Source organism: Haliotis rufescens, unplaced genomic scaffold (assembly GCF_023055435.1).
Source record: "Haliotis rufescens isolate VD_foot unplaced genomic scaffold, xgHalRufe1.0.p SCAF_8, whole genome shotgun sequence".
In the NCBI taxonomy this organism is placed as follows: Eukaryota; Metazoa; Mollusca; class Gastropoda; order Lepetellida; family Haliotidae; genus Haliotis; species Haliotis rufescens.
Window position 1 is genome coordinate 42,896,429 of NW_025964372.1, and position 17,303 is coordinate 42,913,731.

Here is a 17,303-nt window from a genome sequence, read left to right on the forward strand (position 1 = left end):
TTAGTGGTCCTACGGCGCTTTTAGCAATAGCCCAGCAAGGTCATGTCGGGAGACACCCAATATGGGTTTCACATATGTACCAATGTGAAAAATCGAACTTGGACCTTCGGCGTGACGAGCTAACGCTTTAACCACTGAGCTACATCACGACCCTTGTTCATTTGCACCCATCACAAGTGCTTCCATCTTGCCTCCGGTAGTGTTAGGCCACTTTCAATGGAAGTCTTGATTAAGGTGAATTAGTGAGTTTGTTTTAAAGCCGCTTTGATTTGTTTGTTTCTTTAGCTTCTTTGTTGTTTAACTCCGCACTCAGCAATATTCCCGCTATACGATGGCGGTTTGTAAATAATCGAGTCTGGACCAGACAATCCAGTGTTTGGCATCATGAGCATCGATCCAGGCAATTGGGAAACGATGACATGCATCAACTTAGTCAGCGAGCCTGACCACCCGATCCCGTTAGTCGCCTCTTGCGACAAACATAGTCGCCTGCTACGGCAAGCACGGGCTGCTGAAGACCTATTCTAACCCGGATCTTCACGAGGTAGTCGCTTTTACAAATACTACAGTTATATCACGGCGTGTCAGCTTATTGTGCGAGGAAAGCCCGAAATCAAACTCCGAAGACAGGAATGATGCTGACAAACCTAGAATATAATCAAAGCGATCTGGGATTCGAACCCATGATCGCGACAGACATAACTTACTAAGGTAGGAACACAAACAAAGGATACGTTAATGTTTCATATTTTATTTCAAATTCAGTCGAGCATACTATGTACACAATCAATAAATAAGCCAGTTTGCCAGTCACCTCTGTTGACGATAAGGCACACACAGACGGCTCTTCGTATTCTAAGACAACAAGGTAAAATGGAGGCACATTTTTTTTTCATTTGGAACGTTTCTGTCGACTTGTATAAAATATTAAATGTGCGACGTGATTCCGGATTACCTTAACATATATCACTCAAAAAATGCTAAGGACCCCCCGATTCTGTTATATTACTAAAGTTAACCTGTCAAGGCATGATGGATTAACTATGGTAATAGGAAAGAATCGGGAGTCCTTAACTCTGTTTGAGTAGTTCATCTACTGGAATCACTCCTCGCATTCAAGATTCAATAGGACCTATTCCGACAGAAAGGTTCTGAATTCAATAGTGAACACGTGAAGTGTTCTATAAATAGAAATGACGCCAGCACTCACGATGTGCCTAGAGCACGTGACAGGTATGGAAACGGATCATCCATGTGCAAAGGGACACAACTCCTGTTAGCATACATCTTCCATTCACTGTGACTTTCAAGCCATACAAATCACTGACGATTCGTACAACAAAATAAAATCAAAATTTGCTTTACATATACTCATTTGGGGCCTAACTGATAAGTGGTTAAGAGCCCTTATTGAGATTTACATCATCCAGTTCTGGTTTCATGTCTATTATGACGAGATGAAAGCAAGATGCGGTTAAGAAACTGACACACAAAGATTTCCGAGGCAACATTACTACAAAGAATGACAAAGTTTTCACCCACTTTGTCAAAAAACAAATGATTCCTGCAAAGCATAATGTGCAACGAAATTTAAATATAACCATAAGTCTCCCTCGGTTATAAGACTCATTTGCAGTTATCTCTAAAAATTATTTTACAATGTTTATCAGTGCGAGAGAAGCAGAATGATTCATTATGCCATTTACAAAACAATGAGCAAACAGGTAAGAATGATTCAAATTGGGTATACCCACTTAGGCCATGAATAGTATGAAACAAGTTTATCATGTGAAGGGTTCTTCTGAACGAACAATAAAGTTCGGATCTGCCCGGTAAATAACGGTTTCATGAATAAGAAGGTTGTCCGGACTTTAAAAGTAAGAGTTATCTTCCTTACTAAATTGATTCGCGGCCACTCGGCTGTATACGAGTCGGGTGTGCCTCCATGGCGGCCCGAGTAGTTCCTCCCTACTGAGTAAAAGGGAAAAGCGTGGTTCTTTTTGAAAATAACTCGGGTGAGAAACAAAATTTTCATGGTACGACATCAGCTTGATGAATATGACGTCTTATTCCTACGTGTACGACTTATCTGTCCATGAGCAAAAAAAGTTATTTTCCCCGTCTTTGGTCTCAGATATTGCACATGATACCAATTATGTAAACACGTCTCAATATTATGGCTATGGAACACTCCCTGAAGACACTAAGTCACATTTACCACCACTTCCTAACTTGCAGCGTCATGTTGGCGATTCCAAAAGAAGAATTATGTAAAATTAATTTCTCTATAAAGTAAATATTTCCAGTTAATGAGATACAAATATGCATCTACAATAAGTAACCATTATCCTGATAGTTTCACTGTATTGATATTGCGAGACTGAGATGCAGTGCCAAGGTATAAAACGATACATGATTTTGATGTTGAGATGAAACTATGAAGAAAATAAATGCTGAAATGGCTGTGATAATAACAATTATATGGCATATGACGATGTACAAAAATTGGATGTCGATGGGATCTTCAGAATGATTAAAACCTGTATTAAGTTACTAAATATTCTGAATTTGATGTTTTCTGGAATAGAAGTAACAGCTGAGATACTAACCACAGAAATATCATATTGTTGCTGTTAAAAAACAAAATCTGTAACAATTCTAAACCTTGAAATCTAAAAGTGTCTAAACATCACTATAGGTCTGTTTCTTAATGTTACAGTAATATGATACATTGAGGAGTACAAACTTAAGGAATCGATCTATGTACATTTGTCTTTGGGAACATAATGAGGTATATCACGGGATACCAGCAATACAATCTTGTTGCAGACAAAGGACCATAGCCGGTAACTGCTTGTTACTGCCTGTAACCGCTTGTAACTGCCTGTAACCGCTTGTAACTGCCTGTAACTGCTTGTAACTGCCTGTAAATGTCTTAAGGGAAGTGGAATTTGTTGGATTGGCAAAACGTAGCCAAACCAAACGTTTCATGCATTTCATGAACACCTGGGGTTATCAATGATTTTCAGTGACTCTTCATAAACTTTTCACCGCAATTTGCTCTAACGCCAAATGGAATCTGTTTCGGCAGCTAGTCCAGACAGATTTCTCTGGCGTTGACGTGTTATATATAGTGGTTGATTTAACCACTTGGGCACTTCAGTTACATTTGATAGTTTATGACGTAGCTAACTATAATATATTATGAATCCAACTGTCCTATGAACATAATGGTACATGTAATCCACAAATATTGATCATTACATACAGAAATCGTGTTTCTACAGGTGCAGATGATTATTTTCGTACATAATTTCCTTACTATAGCACATATTCTTGGGAGTTCCATAGTACCAACTGTGAACATGTTTGCTTAAAGAGTGAAATCTATGCTCCAGGATTATATAAACCATAACTAAATTGACCAATGTGCAAATATTATATCTCAGACTTAGTTGAAGAAACATTCAGGTAACCAACGACACAAAAAGATGCCCATAGGATTTATGAACATGTTTATAACACACAGTTTACTTTCGTTTTAGTTTTCGTTTTCACTTTTCGAAAACACCCGATGTCGTCACTGACTTTCAGCGATCCATTCACATAATCTTCACTGCTATTTCATCTATAATGCCCAATGGAATCTGTTTCGGTGGATAATCGAGACTGGTTATTCTCTGTCATTTGCGTTTATATTAACGTCCTCCCTGTGTCATCTCTGCAGAAAGTCCTTCTGTTTGTGATTCCTGTGGGTCCGCAACGTACGTGCCATATTACTGATTTATTGCAAGATAATTGTATGCCTTGGGGCCTTACAAAGCATACACGCACACAAGGAGTTTCCACACTATGTTGACAACGCACACCACATTTTTTATCATTCTACACAAACAATTACACAATTATTTTACACCAGTTCTCCATTCACAAAGTAGTGTTTCCTTCAGGTCAAGGTCAGTGAATGAATATTAAAACGGGAAAGACGAATGAGAGCATACGGTGACCAAGGTCATGGCACAGCCTTGACCTCAATCAGCACCGGTCACGTGCAGCCTTCACGTGAGTTTGATCCAATCACACTGCAATATCTAAGAAAGCACTGGTTGCATTATGACTAGAAAATCGTACTCTTATATACAGGAAAGTTGAGAAATTCACATATGTACAGCCTTTGTTTTCAATCCTTTGTTTATGATACACTCATTCATTGTTGACTGTCCTTTCATCACACTGGATGCACTATCAGTGTCTGTTTGCAACGTGTTCAGCACGTGTTCAGTGTCCACACTTATGCTGCCAAGGTCACGCTTGGGGTCACTAGGTGCTCGTGGGTGATGGTAACGAAGCCTCTACTGTCCGACTAGAAATATTCTTCATATATTGTAGGATCAACATAGGTCGGTCGCGGGATCTTGAAGGAGCCACTGTCGGCTAACTTGTGCAAACTGAAAATAAATACACAGAGTCACTTATATTGTGCAAAAGTAAATGTTACATTAACTTGTAAAGTGAGTGAGTGAGTTGGGTTTAACGCCGCTTTTAACAGTATTCCAGTTATATCACGGCGTGTCAGCTTAATGTGGGAGGAAAGCCCGAAGTGATACAGGTCTCAGACGTTTACCACTTCGGTGAAACCCACGAGCACGGGTATGGTGCTGACAAACCTAGAAACATAATCGGGGCGAACCGGGATTCGAACCAACAATCATAGGTTTCTGGCGTGCCCAAGGGACGCAACTCTGCCCAGCGAATCGCGGCGCCTTAGACGACTGAGCCACCCGTGCCCCCTAGCTTGTAAAGGATTTCACACATGCAGTAAGCATAAGATTTGTCTGTTTGTTTGTTGTTTAACGCCGCACTCAGCAATATGACAGCGGTCTGTAAACAAGCGAATCTGGACCAGACAATCCAGTGATTGACATCATGAGCACCGATCCACGCAATTGGGATATAGCTAGAATATTGCTGAGTGCGGCGTAAAACAATTAAACACAAAACTCTACCTACTTGTGCAAACCGAACAGGAATACACAGAGACACTTTAATTGTGCAAAGGTAAAATCTGTAAAGGATTTCTTTGTGTGCTTGTTTAATGCCGCACTCAGCAATATTCCAGCTATACGACGGCGGTCTAAAAATAATCTACTAGACTGTAATATTAAGATCACGACAGTCTGTGGTTAAACTAGCCTGGAAATCTGTGCCAGCTCAACTTGGCAGCCATGTAAATGTACTGACACATAATTAAATCAAGAAGTACCAACCTTTGCAAAAAGTATTCATTTGCAAAAACTGTTGTTGGAATGTGAGGTGAGGGAGGGAAAATATGGGGAAGTTCTACATCTTCTTTTGCCGATCTGAAAAAAATGAAAACAAGACATTAATTTTCAGGATGAAAAAAGTTAAGAAGCATTTCACTAACTGTGACTAACAACCACACCCTGCCTGTACACACCAGCAAATATATTATTACATTTTGGCTACAGCTGGAATCGAACCACCACTTGCCATACCAGAGGGTTTGATGTTCGTCCCCTGAACGATAATATTGCCTGCTCTCTTTTAGTTATGTGTGGGGCGGTCGGGTAGCCTAGTGGTTAAAGCGTTCGCTCGTCACGCCGAAGACCCGGGTTCGATTCCCGACATGGGTACAATGTGTGAAGCCCATTTCTGGTGACCCCCACCGTGATATTGCTGGAATATTGCTTAAAGCGGCGTAAAACCATACGCACTCACTCACTAGTTAGTTATGTGTGTCGCAAACGAAATTACCACTGAGCTAACCCATATGTCTTGATGCAAGAAACCTGACGGTAATGGCGAGGTTTATTGATAGTGAGTGAGTCAGTTTGGTTTTACGCCGCTGTTAGTAATATTCCAGCGTCGTGACGACAGCTTTAACCACCGAGCTACCAACCGCTAATGAATAAGGACTAATGACGGTTGATGGTAGATAATGTAATGAGCATTACATGGGAAACTTAAGTCGGACTCAGTGGAAGTGTTTAACAACATCATCAGTTTATCCCTGTTGCGGTTGCTGGTGGCATTTCCACAGCAGACACACGTTAACCCGCTGATTGGTGCGGTAATTGCAGTGCAAACGCACACGCTACGACAGGCATGGTGTAAGGGCAACAGTTTATATTGCACAAGTGGACCTCCTGCTACGGATGTCAATAGCATAATTTGGGTATCAAGATTTTTTAAATGTTGTTTAAGTGTCATGGGAGATTAGTAAAAAATGACGGGCTGATTGTGATAGGTAATTTGTTCAGCTTGTTATTTTTTTAACTGTTATATTTATGTCAGCTAAGTAGAATAGCAACATTTATTCCACATCCATATCCACATCCACATCCACGTACACATCCACATCCACATCTATATCCACATCCACATCCACATCCACAATCACGTCCACACACACACACTCACATCAACAACCATTTCTCTTATACACCCACAACCACACCTAAACCCACAACAACATCCACACCAAAACCCACAATCACATCCACATCTATATCCCACACACCCACACCAACAACCACATCTAAACCCACAATCACATCCACATCCATATCCCACACACCCACACCCACACCCACATCTAAACCCACAATCACATCCACATCTATATCCTACACACCCACAACCACAACCACATCTAAACCCACAATCACATCCACATCTATATCCCCCACACCCACACCCACAACCACATTTAACCCACAATCACATCCACATCTATATCCCACACACCCACACCCACATCCAAACCCACAATCACATCCACATCTATATCCCACACACCCACAACAACATCCACACCAACACCCACAATCACATCCACATCTATATCCCACACACCCACAACCACAACCACATCTAAACCAAAATTCACATCCATATCCACACACACCATATTCTCATCACCCATTCTCGACATTCTCAGTTCACATTCAAATCTCTACCACCACAATCTACAATAACTACGTCCCATCTAGTAAACCCGAAAACAATATCAGCAGGAACCTACAACATTGTTACTATTGAACCATCGAGAATAAAGTACTGTAACAGCATGGCACGCTGGTAGATAAAACAAAGCAGTTGTACGCGCGCCTCCAGGTCGTATGGGTGGATGGAAAGATCGTGGGAAAGATAGAAGGTCGGTACGATAATGAATGAATGCTTACGGTAAGGTCAGGCGCCATACTGGGTGTGGCCGGAATTAGCGGTAGACGATTCAGTGATATTTACCCTACTAATTTGTTTAACATTTGCACAGCGAACCAGAGACGACGACGGTGCTGATGCTAAGGAATCATTAGAATCAGTTTATGAAATATGTGGGGGGAAATATCTGCGCCCTTACCTTTTTTTAGAAAATGTCCGAATTGAACGGTGAGACTATGTTGGCTATGATGGAAGGATGGAATTACATAATAAGTGTTGTTCAAGGTTGTAATATTTAAGTTCAGTTGTATTTCTTCTTGGTTTCGGCAGATTATGTTTTCATAACACATCACGTTTTATCAGTGGGTCAACGAATGCTTACATTCATCCACTCACTCATCCATCGATCCATCCATCCATCCATCCACCATCCATTTCAAATTCCCCTGTCTAGACTTCCACTCATCCACCAATCAATTCCGCAATCAATCAAGCAAGCAGTCAATCAATATACGAAACAATAAATCTGCTCGTTAATCCAACCATCATTTAATTCATTCATCAGTCTATCCATCTATTCGTCCTTAATCGCCTCAGCAGTTAATCAATCAATCAAATCTACCCATCCACTGACTCAAAATTGCTGCTTCGAGTCTTTCATGTAAAGTCAGCTGAACTGGGCCTTGTTCCACAAAGCGGTCTTAGCGCTAAGACTGTCGTAAGCCTATGTTAAAGTATGGGATTAACGATCACCTAAGACAACTTTATGAAACGGGGGCCCAGACATGTTACACGAGTTTCACCGTATGCCTGACATTTTGTTTGTTTGTTTTTTTTGTTTATTTGTTAGTTGTTTAACGACGCACTCAGCAATATTCCAGCTATATGACGGCGGTCTGTAAATAATCGAGTCTGTACCAGACAATCCAGCGATTGACATCATGAGCATCATGAATTGGGATACGATGACATGCATCAACCAAGTCAGCAAGCCTGACCACTCGATCCCACTAGTCGCCTCTTATGACAAGCATAGTCGCCTCTTAAGGCAAGTATGGGTCGATGAAGCCTATTCGACAAGCAGTCGCGATGGGCAAGCTCGATTCCTTAACGATAAATGATGAAGGTCTAGACAGGGTCCAGCACATGGATCCTTACCCCTCCTCAGAGGACCTCTTCTTCCTTGTGGACCGACATGTACACACACACACAACTACAACTAGGATAATGACGACGACACCGCCAGCGGTCCCTGCACCAATGTAGATCAGCGTGGTTGGCGACACCGTGCTGGGGACCTTCACTGTAACAAAGAGCCATTGGTTACCAAACAGTCTCCAAAAAACGCCACTAAGTATGGCTTGTGCTAACATAAATAAATCAGGATGATCAGTTAAAAAACGAAGAAGTCACTTTCAATTTCTTAATTTTCCTGATTTTATGTATGTAAATAACTACCCTATGAAGAGACACTGTTTAAACTCGAAGTCGGGACAATGTCATTAATAGATCGAGGTATCCGAAATTCGAGACAAGCGGACAGTCGATATTAGAATATTGGATGATAAAGGACCATGTTACATTGCCATATACGATGTGACCCTTCATGAAGTTCGAGTTCAAGAGAGTTCGAGATACCAATGTTTGACTGTAGTGATTTCCGTTAATTGTACTTGTTAGTTTTGACCTATACCCTTACCAAGATGTTTCAGTTTATAGTGTTAACGTGTTTGTGTAATTTTGTATTTCAGTGTTGACACACATAGGTTAAACTGACCTTCCTCAACACAAGCTGGCGCTGTCCCACTCCATTTGCTGTTTGCCTGGCATACCAATTGTGCGTCACCAAACTTTAGTTGGTACCCTGAATCACACACAAAGTTGGCCGTCGAGCCTTCCGTGTAGCCAGACACGGTCCGGTTGCCGTTGGCGACCGTATCCAGGTAACTGCACCTCACCACTGGAACAAAGGACATACATGTAGTTAATGCATTTGACGTATGTAGCAGGGCGTGGAGTCATCCCACAGATGACATCCTTACCTTGTCAGCTTGCTGACGGGGTTAACCTCTTTGGTCATGTGGACAAGCCATCCGACCTCGGTCAGAAGGTCCGTGGTTCGAATCCCATCACGGGACTTTTGTGGCCGCTACATTTGCGCCAAATGTGGGGCTGAGCACGTTGATATTACATTTGAACTGGAAAAGCCTCAGTACCTTACTTTGCGGCCCGGGACATGCCTTCTGATGACGGGGGAGTATGTAGCAGGGCGTGGAGTAATCCCACAGATGACTTATATTGTCAGCTTTCTGACGGGGTAACCTCTTTGGTCAATTGGACAAGGCGTCCGACCTCTGATCAGAAGGTCCGTGGTTCGAATCCCATCACGGGACTCGGAAACTTTATGGCCGCTGCACGTATACACACTGATGGGTAGGACAAGCGAGTTAACAGACTGTAAAACTAGGCTGGAATTTCTGGGCTCGATCGTAGCGCCACCATTTACGAGGCGGGCGGTTAGTCTAGTGGTTAAAGCGTTCGCTCGTCACGCCGAAGACCCGGGTTCGATTCCCGGGTACAATGTGTGAAGCCCATTTCTGGTGTCCCCCGCCGTGATATTGCTGGAATATTGCTAAAAGCGGCGTAAAACCATACTCACTCACTCACTCCTTGCTTCGAGGAGAGGTGACATATCTGGAGGATGCGGACAACTGGCAGTTGACATCAGAAATCGTGGCCTTGATCGGCCTTGTTGATGCAGGCACATAGACCATACACAGCTGGAATATTGCTGAATTTCACGCCAACAACACACCAAGAAATACATCTTATAAAATGAAATCCCAGGAAGTTATGACAGAGACAATAGCCACGTACCGAAATTCAAACATGTTATTTTGTATACAATGTCAGTGTCGCTCCTTAGCCAATAGACCCGTGAAGATCCGGAGTAGAATAGGTCTTCAGCAATCCATGCTTGCCGTAAAAGGCGACTATGCATGTCGTAAAAGGCGACTAACAGGATCGGATGGTCAGGCTCGCTGACTTGGTTTATACATGTCATCGATCCCAATTGCGTGGAACGATGCTCATGATATTAATCACTGGATTGTCTGGTCCAGACTCGATTAATTACAGAGCGCCGTCATATAGCTGGAATATTGCTGAGTGCGGCGTTAAATAAGAAACCAACCAACCAACCTCAGCAAATGATTGAGACAAGTGCCAGTAAGGTTTAGATGACACCCGTACGACTTCATGTCAAAGAGAACTACGTACCTGGTTTGATGCTATTCCTTCTATCCTCGAATCTTTGACTAAACGCTTTCGTGCTCATGGCAATATCGGCGTCCCCTGTCACCTGATAGTCAAATCTGCATTGTTCATTGCTACCACACACTTCCTCTGTCCCATTGCGCAAGTTCTCTTTGTCTATGCTGTCTATAAACACAGGCTTCAGCGATTCGCCAGGGTCATCTTGCCGAAGCAATGGCGTTAAAATAGTTTCATCATCCATAACAGACCCTGCAAAAGAAATAAGAAATCATTCAAAACAGTGAGCAATGAGTTGGGTTTAACGCTGCTTTGAACAGTGTTCTAGATATATTCAGGGCGTATCAACTCAAAATGCGAGCAAAGCCTGAAGTGATGCAGATCTTTGGTGAAATCCACGAGCAAGGGTATGGTGCTAACAAACTTAGAAACATAATCGTAGGGAATGCGGAATGCCTATGATCCGCGGTAGCATCATACGAATTCCGGGCTTGAACATTTGCAAAATGCTTGGAAATTATTCTGCAAGTCCTGTTTTAGAATGAAGTCACTATAATTGTTTTGCGAAACATCGGGTCCATTGTTGAGTATAATAGCACAATCTGTCACACGATGAACCCAGAACAGTGAAAACCACGTCTACATGCTTTTGAATGTATTGGACTATTACAGTTTTAAAATTTGAAAATATATCCCAAACATTTATTTTATAGAAAACCATAACAAAACTGATCATTGTGTAATTTCGTTACAATCCTTCAGTTTTGTATTCTTTTCAAGCATGACTGTAGAGTAAAGCTGTGTTACAAGATTATGATTCTCCCGTGGATCATTATTTAACTTATCATTTAATACGCACAAAAACTTTCTTTAATATAATGGACACCCACAATGAGACATTTACCCATACGCAAAGGGGATTTTAGCCACTGTTTCAGGGAACCAGAAATCGTCAGTGGGTGAGTATGGTTTTACGCCGCTTTTAGAAATATTTCAGCAACATCACGGCGGGGGACACCAGAAATGGGCTTCACACATTGTACTAACGTTGGGAATCAAACCCGGACCTTCGGCGGGGCGAGCAAACGCTTAATCTACAGGGTAACCCCACAGCCACATCAGGTATGTCAATTAGAGCACTACACAGTGTTATAACACAAGCATGCCATGCACTTACACGTCAACCCGAAGTCGTAGTGGATCTCCCCCATTGAGGCATTTTGCGGCAGTACTGTTCCGTTGCGGGACACAAAATCATCACTCTGGTTACCATTGTAGTTGCCTAGCAACCCCCGTAATCTTCCTGTAAGGACATATATGATCATGGTTAATTACAAACCCTGAACACTGTCAAGCAAATGAATGTCACTGTAAACGCATAACGCTGAAAGCATTTCTTTGCATCCCGCATCACTTGGTGAGAATCGTGTTGTTTTTTCATAAGTCAGTACCCTCTGAGGTCCCAGGGTAGAATATATCCCCAGCACCCAACTGCTGTCGTAATAGGCGACCGAATTGGGCAGACCCGGGTTAGAAATGGTCTTCAGCAACCCATGCTTGTTATAAGAAGCGACTAACGGGATTGAGTGGTCAGGCTTTCTGACTTAATTAACGCATGTCAACTTAAATTTTAACATTTAACTGAACAGATCATAGCTATTTTAATCAGGTGATTTGTTTATATTTTAACACCGCTCTCGCAATCAATATTCCAGCTTTAAAACAAGGGCCCATAAATACTCGAAATCACACAAACAAGTGATCGATATCATGAGCAACAACCCACGCCTGCAGGGCAAGACGACGCGCAATCAACCAAATCAAAGAGCCAGACCACCCGATCCACTAAGTCGCCTCGTATGACATGCATAGGGGATCGATTCTAACCCGGAATCCCAACTGGGATGATCTGAACAAACTAATGAATCAGTCTAAAAGTTCTTCTCCAAAGAACCAACAAAGAGAGTTCAGAAGAGTTATTAATATACCAAGTGTCATGCCGTGAGATCAGGTTTTGCCAGGTGACCCCTGTCCAAGGTAGTGACACATATATCTCAAAAGTCGTTCACTTAAAACAAGGTACGCAACATCGGTTTGTTTTGTCCGGTAGCAGAAAATCCGGTTTGGATATCAGTTCCTGTTATGTCAAAATTGACCGGCATTTAATACAAGAGTTATCTTTCCCTTGGCGCCATGTTTACCTGCGAGTCATTCGTCTCCTTTTTGTAACATGTAAGTCATTCGGTTTGTCCCGGAATGACACGAGTGGTCACGAATGCAATGGCGTTTGAAATTAGTGTTCGCTCACTGAGAGGAACAAATGAATGCAAAGTAAAGTTACTTTGAGGTGAGGTGAGGTGAGGTGAAATGGGGTTTAACGTCGTGTCTAAGATAATTGCACTAATGCAGCGAAGTGGCTGCACACGTGTGTGCCTGTCTGTCTGTCTGTCTGTGTCTGTCTGTCTGTGTGTGTGCGCACGCCTCTCTCTCTTTTTCTCTGTGTGTGTGTGTGTGTGTGTGTGTGTGTGTGTGTGTGTGTGTGTGTGTGTGTGTGTGTGTGTGTGTGTGAACTAGTCCGTACTAATGCCGACTTTATAGTGCTAGCCCACTGAGATACCATGCCGCAGTTTAACACGAATACCCTACTCAGACACAGTATGCTGACTCCGAGCCGACCAGTCCATGTTTGACCGATGTCATATAGCTGGAATATTGCTGGGTACGGCGTTAAAAAACAAACCAACCAGTCCTTGTTTTAGCCCCTAAATGACGAGCGCCAGGCAGGGTAACAACAAGTACCATCTTTCAACATCTTTTGGTATGACGCGGCCAGGGATCGAACCGCGGACCTTCCGCTCTCCGGGATCTCTCTACCAAAAGACCATGGCGGCGGTCATTTACTTTGAAAAATAATGCTTCTGATGAAAAAATATATTCATGGCTTAAGAAACCAGTAAATGAATGATGACAGACTACCTTTAAGTTGCGGTGATCCCACCATCACCATAATGTTTAAGAGTTTGTCTGTCGCCTGCATCAGTACCGACACCCCGGCGGGGTTGATGACCACCGTCACCTCCGCCGTGATGTTGCTTGTTTTGTTACGATACACTGTAAGTCCTGAAAAATGTACATACAGAAATTAATAGTATGTCTTACAGACCCTGATACAAATATATATCAAATACAGCCCATGCAAGTCTATAATGTTTTGCAATTCTTAAATGAAGAGAGTCTCTGGTCTCCCTTTTATTATATTTTTATTAAGATAATTGAACAACTGTTTTTTCTGTACGATATGTTCATTTCAGAGACTAGATGTCAGTCTAAGATATTAAGTCCACTCTCCATATGCCAAACAAATAAAACAATTGCATGTTACAAATTACATTAGATATTCTTTTCTTATGACACATAACGAGGGTTAAAATGGAACGTGGCATCGGCAATGATTCGTCTATTCTGAAGGTGAAAAACTTTAAAACTGAAACATACACGCGTGAAACGTCAGTACGTCATGGGAGGGCATACCCTGCGTTCCTTTGTTCCTCCATCACCCGTGAATACACACAGTAGATGATATACGGATAACAGCGAGGTGTGTGTCTATTTTAAGTCAAGCAATGAAATATGGCCGCGCATAAATCTACCATTGCCGGATATTGAGGCAGCGTGGCGCACGGCGTTGCGCAAGTCGGCGCACATGTTGCACAAGAAACATTGCCGTTTGTGTGATATGTGTTTGTTTGTTTGTTTGTTGTTTAACGCCGCACTCAGCAATATTCCAGCTATATGGCGGCTGTCTGTAAATAATCGATTCTGGACCAGACAATCCAGTGATTGATATCATGTGTATCGATCTACGCAATTGGGATACGATGAGCTTGTGTGATGTAAAACGAGCGCTCATTGGTCAGAGCAGAAAATACACTGTAAATGCCCGTATGTATTCATGCGCGGCGGAGGAACGTGGCGTGTGCAAAAACCCTGACCTCAACAAACTGCATCAATTTTTCAGTTCGCTCAAAATTCGTGCACGGAGCGGGATATGAAGTATTGACGATGACGTGAGTGATGTAGATTGTTTGTGGTTTGGAAGAGATACAAACACGACTCGAACCCAGCGTTCTGTTTTATCCATAGTCCAATGCAATGCAATATGTTGGGTCTAGAAAAGCATATTGAACATCTAAAACTGACCGTTAAATTCTGAGGTAGATGAAGTGAGGTCACGTTCTTTTCCATTGACCAGGAACTGGACAATGTCATCCTTGTCGAGACGAACCTCCAATATGTCAGTGACGTTCCGTATCGCCACTGCCGCTGCCGTGAACATCGTCGCGTTCTGCAGTTCGTCTAGAAACCAGAACGCAAATTGGCATCGAAATGGTTTCAGAAGAGAGGTACATACAGGTACACGTTGCCTTACAAGATAGGTCTTAATGTATTGAGAATGACAACCACACACACCCAAGTGTTTTCCACGTTGTTGGAGTTGTGCCTTCAGGGACCGATCATTCAATATTCTGGTGGGCTTTTTATCGACCAATCTTTTAACAACATATTGTTATCAGGACATTCAAGTAACTTTTTTGGTCATCGGCACATCGTTTTTTCCAGTACTTTCTAGATCAGATTCCTTTTCTAATAATATATCACATTGTCGGTCCCATAGATTTCTTTATTGAAATTATTCAAATTCACAGAGACAATCGACTGCTCACCATTAGTGTCCCTGGCTTGGGCTGTCCTGACTTGAACCACAACGCTGCTGTTGTCGTCTTCCAACAACACAAACTCCCCCTCCCCATTGAATGTATACCCCTTCCCGTCCAGCGTTACTAAATGGGGATCCCCAGCTGCCTGGGCTGAAACGAGAAGATAAATATATATACCTCTGAAATATTTCATAATTATTAAAATTACTACACGCATTATTATTGTTGTTGTTGTTGTTGCTGTTGTTGTTGTTGTTGCTGTTGTTGTTGTTAATTATCAGCATCACAACCCCCACCACCATCACTATCATCAAGGTCATCATAATGTGCTTTATAAGTGGCATATACAAACTTGCATCATAAGTCTGCTCTCACGATTCTAATAAGTCGGTTATCTCTGTCGTCAAAAGTATTGTCCTCATGAGCAGATTACTGGGGCCTTTTCACTCCCGGATCTCCGCAAAAAAGGAAACAAGCGTTTCAACAATTCGGACTGAATTATTAATGTTGATCTTTTTGATCATATCAATATTGCAATAAAACCCCGAAATTCTTACCAGCTGCGGGTGGTGAATAGCCCACACAGGTAACCGGTGGTCGATGGTAAGTTAGAAACTCCCGACAGTGCGTCTGTGAATATTGGCAACAGTGGGTGTATGGAAGCACATCTTGGTCAAAATACGAGAAAAAAGCGACGGCGTCGTCGCTCTGAGATCTGTAATGATATCGCCCTAGTGTGCCACCGCCCTCCATCCCCTGAGCATTCAACAACTCGCCATCGGCACTGTAACAACATACTTGGCTGCCTTCCGAAGACCTGTGAAATACAATGCATGGTTTAGATTCAGTGAGAGTGAGTTGAATTTTACGCCGCTTTGTCAATATTCCAACGATATCAACATCAATGGGCTTCACAGTTTGTAAATAATTATGTAATTGAAACCACGCCCTCGGCATGACAAGCAAACTGCTTGATAAGCCCGACAAGTTCGCTAAAAGATGTTTCGAAATGCACTACAAAATTAAGATGAAAACAAAGCGTCTTTTCGCAAAACTCCTTAATCATCATCATCTCATTATTATCATCATTATTATTGTGCTTGTTTATTCATTTGTTGTTTAACGCCACACTCAGAAATATCTCAGATATGTGACGGTTCATCATCATTAGTAGTAGTAGTAGTAGTAGAAGCAGCAGTAGTAGTAGCAACAGTTGTAGTAGTAGTAGTAGTAGTAGTAGTAGCAGTTGTAGTAGTAGTGGTAGTATCAACATTATTATTATTATTATTATTATTATTATCATTACTTACCCCTGATAATTTGACATGATACAATCCGTCGCCCCTCCTCTGTACAAACAACTACGTTCTATAGGGTCCTTTGAGCGCTGGTTGCAGAAGGGGTCGGGCTGGTACCTCCCTGTGTCCCCGTCGGCCTGATTCCTGGTGCACGGACAGGGCTCTGTCTGGGTCAGGTTCAGTCCCCTCCCCTCCTTGTCCATCCACGCCCGGCACCACCCCGCAGACTTTGAAGGACTTGGCCATCTCGCTGGGAACACGTCTGACCATATGGCCATTGCAGACCTGGGGAAGAGGTTCGGTTAACATAAACAGGTTCGATCACTACGTTAGGACAATAGGGATTCAAACTCACACAAATCACTGTGCCCTTGACGCCACGAGTTCAAATGTTTGCATGACGTCATTGTTACATTTCCATCTATTTTTTACAATAATAACACGTGATACGAGCTGTGGCACCAATCAAATATTCTATAAACCGTTTTGCCCGGAGCACTTCCGGTACAAAGGAATTTCCGGTATGGATGTAAAATATTTTATCAATGACAATATTATTTCTTGCACGATAATCAGTGTAGGTAGAGGTTTCTTGGTGTGTATCAGTTGTTTAATAAACAAGACACTCTTGCTCGTGTAATTTACTAACCAAAGCTACACGTGGAACACATATTTTATTCATGTCGATGTATATACTCTCCTGACATATCTAAATATAGTTGCCAAATCATTGCAAAAAAAACAATGTCAACGCTTCCAAAATAAAATGTCAAATGATTGTAGGCCGACTCGGTTCAATAGGTATTATTCCCCTTTTAACCTCCTAATT

General features: G+C 42.2%; 1 protein-coding gene across 5 annotated transcripts in view; it reads right to left on the reverse strand.

The window, feature by feature from the left end:
- Nucleotides 1-735: 735 nt before the first annotated feature.
- LOC124120240 (protein mesh-like) overlaps nucleotides 736-17,303 on the reverse strand; it is an 87,056-nt gene continuing 70,488 nt past the window's right edge. For all 5 annotated transcript variants that reach the window (XM_046483016.2, XM_046483015.2, XM_046483017.2 and 2 more), the window contains 11 exons: nucleotides 16,487-16,759; nucleotides 15,734-15,993; nucleotides 15,183-15,326; nucleotides 14,659-14,814; nucleotides 13,435-13,578; nucleotides 11,636-11,761; nucleotides 10,465-10,710; nucleotides 8,963-9,145; nucleotides 8,344-8,488; nucleotides 5,268-5,360; nucleotides 736-4,448 (listed from right to left, as the gene is read on the reverse strand). In XM_046483016.2, coding sequence (XP_046338972.2) covers nucleotides 4,364-4,448; nucleotides 5,268-5,360; nucleotides 8,344-8,488; nucleotides 8,963-9,145; nucleotides 10,465-10,710; nucleotides 11,636-11,761; nucleotides 13,435-13,578; nucleotides 14,659-14,814; nucleotides 15,183-15,326; nucleotides 15,734-15,993; nucleotides 16,487-16,759 — 1,855 coding nt within the window. In that variant the 3' untranslated portion in view covers nucleotides 736-4,363. The remainder of the gene's footprint in view (nucleotides 4,449-5,267; nucleotides 5,361-8,343; nucleotides 8,489-8,962; nucleotides 9,146-10,464; nucleotides 10,711-11,635; nucleotides 11,762-13,434; nucleotides 13,579-14,658; nucleotides 14,815-15,182; nucleotides 15,327-15,733; nucleotides 15,994-16,486; nucleotides 16,760-17,303) is intronic.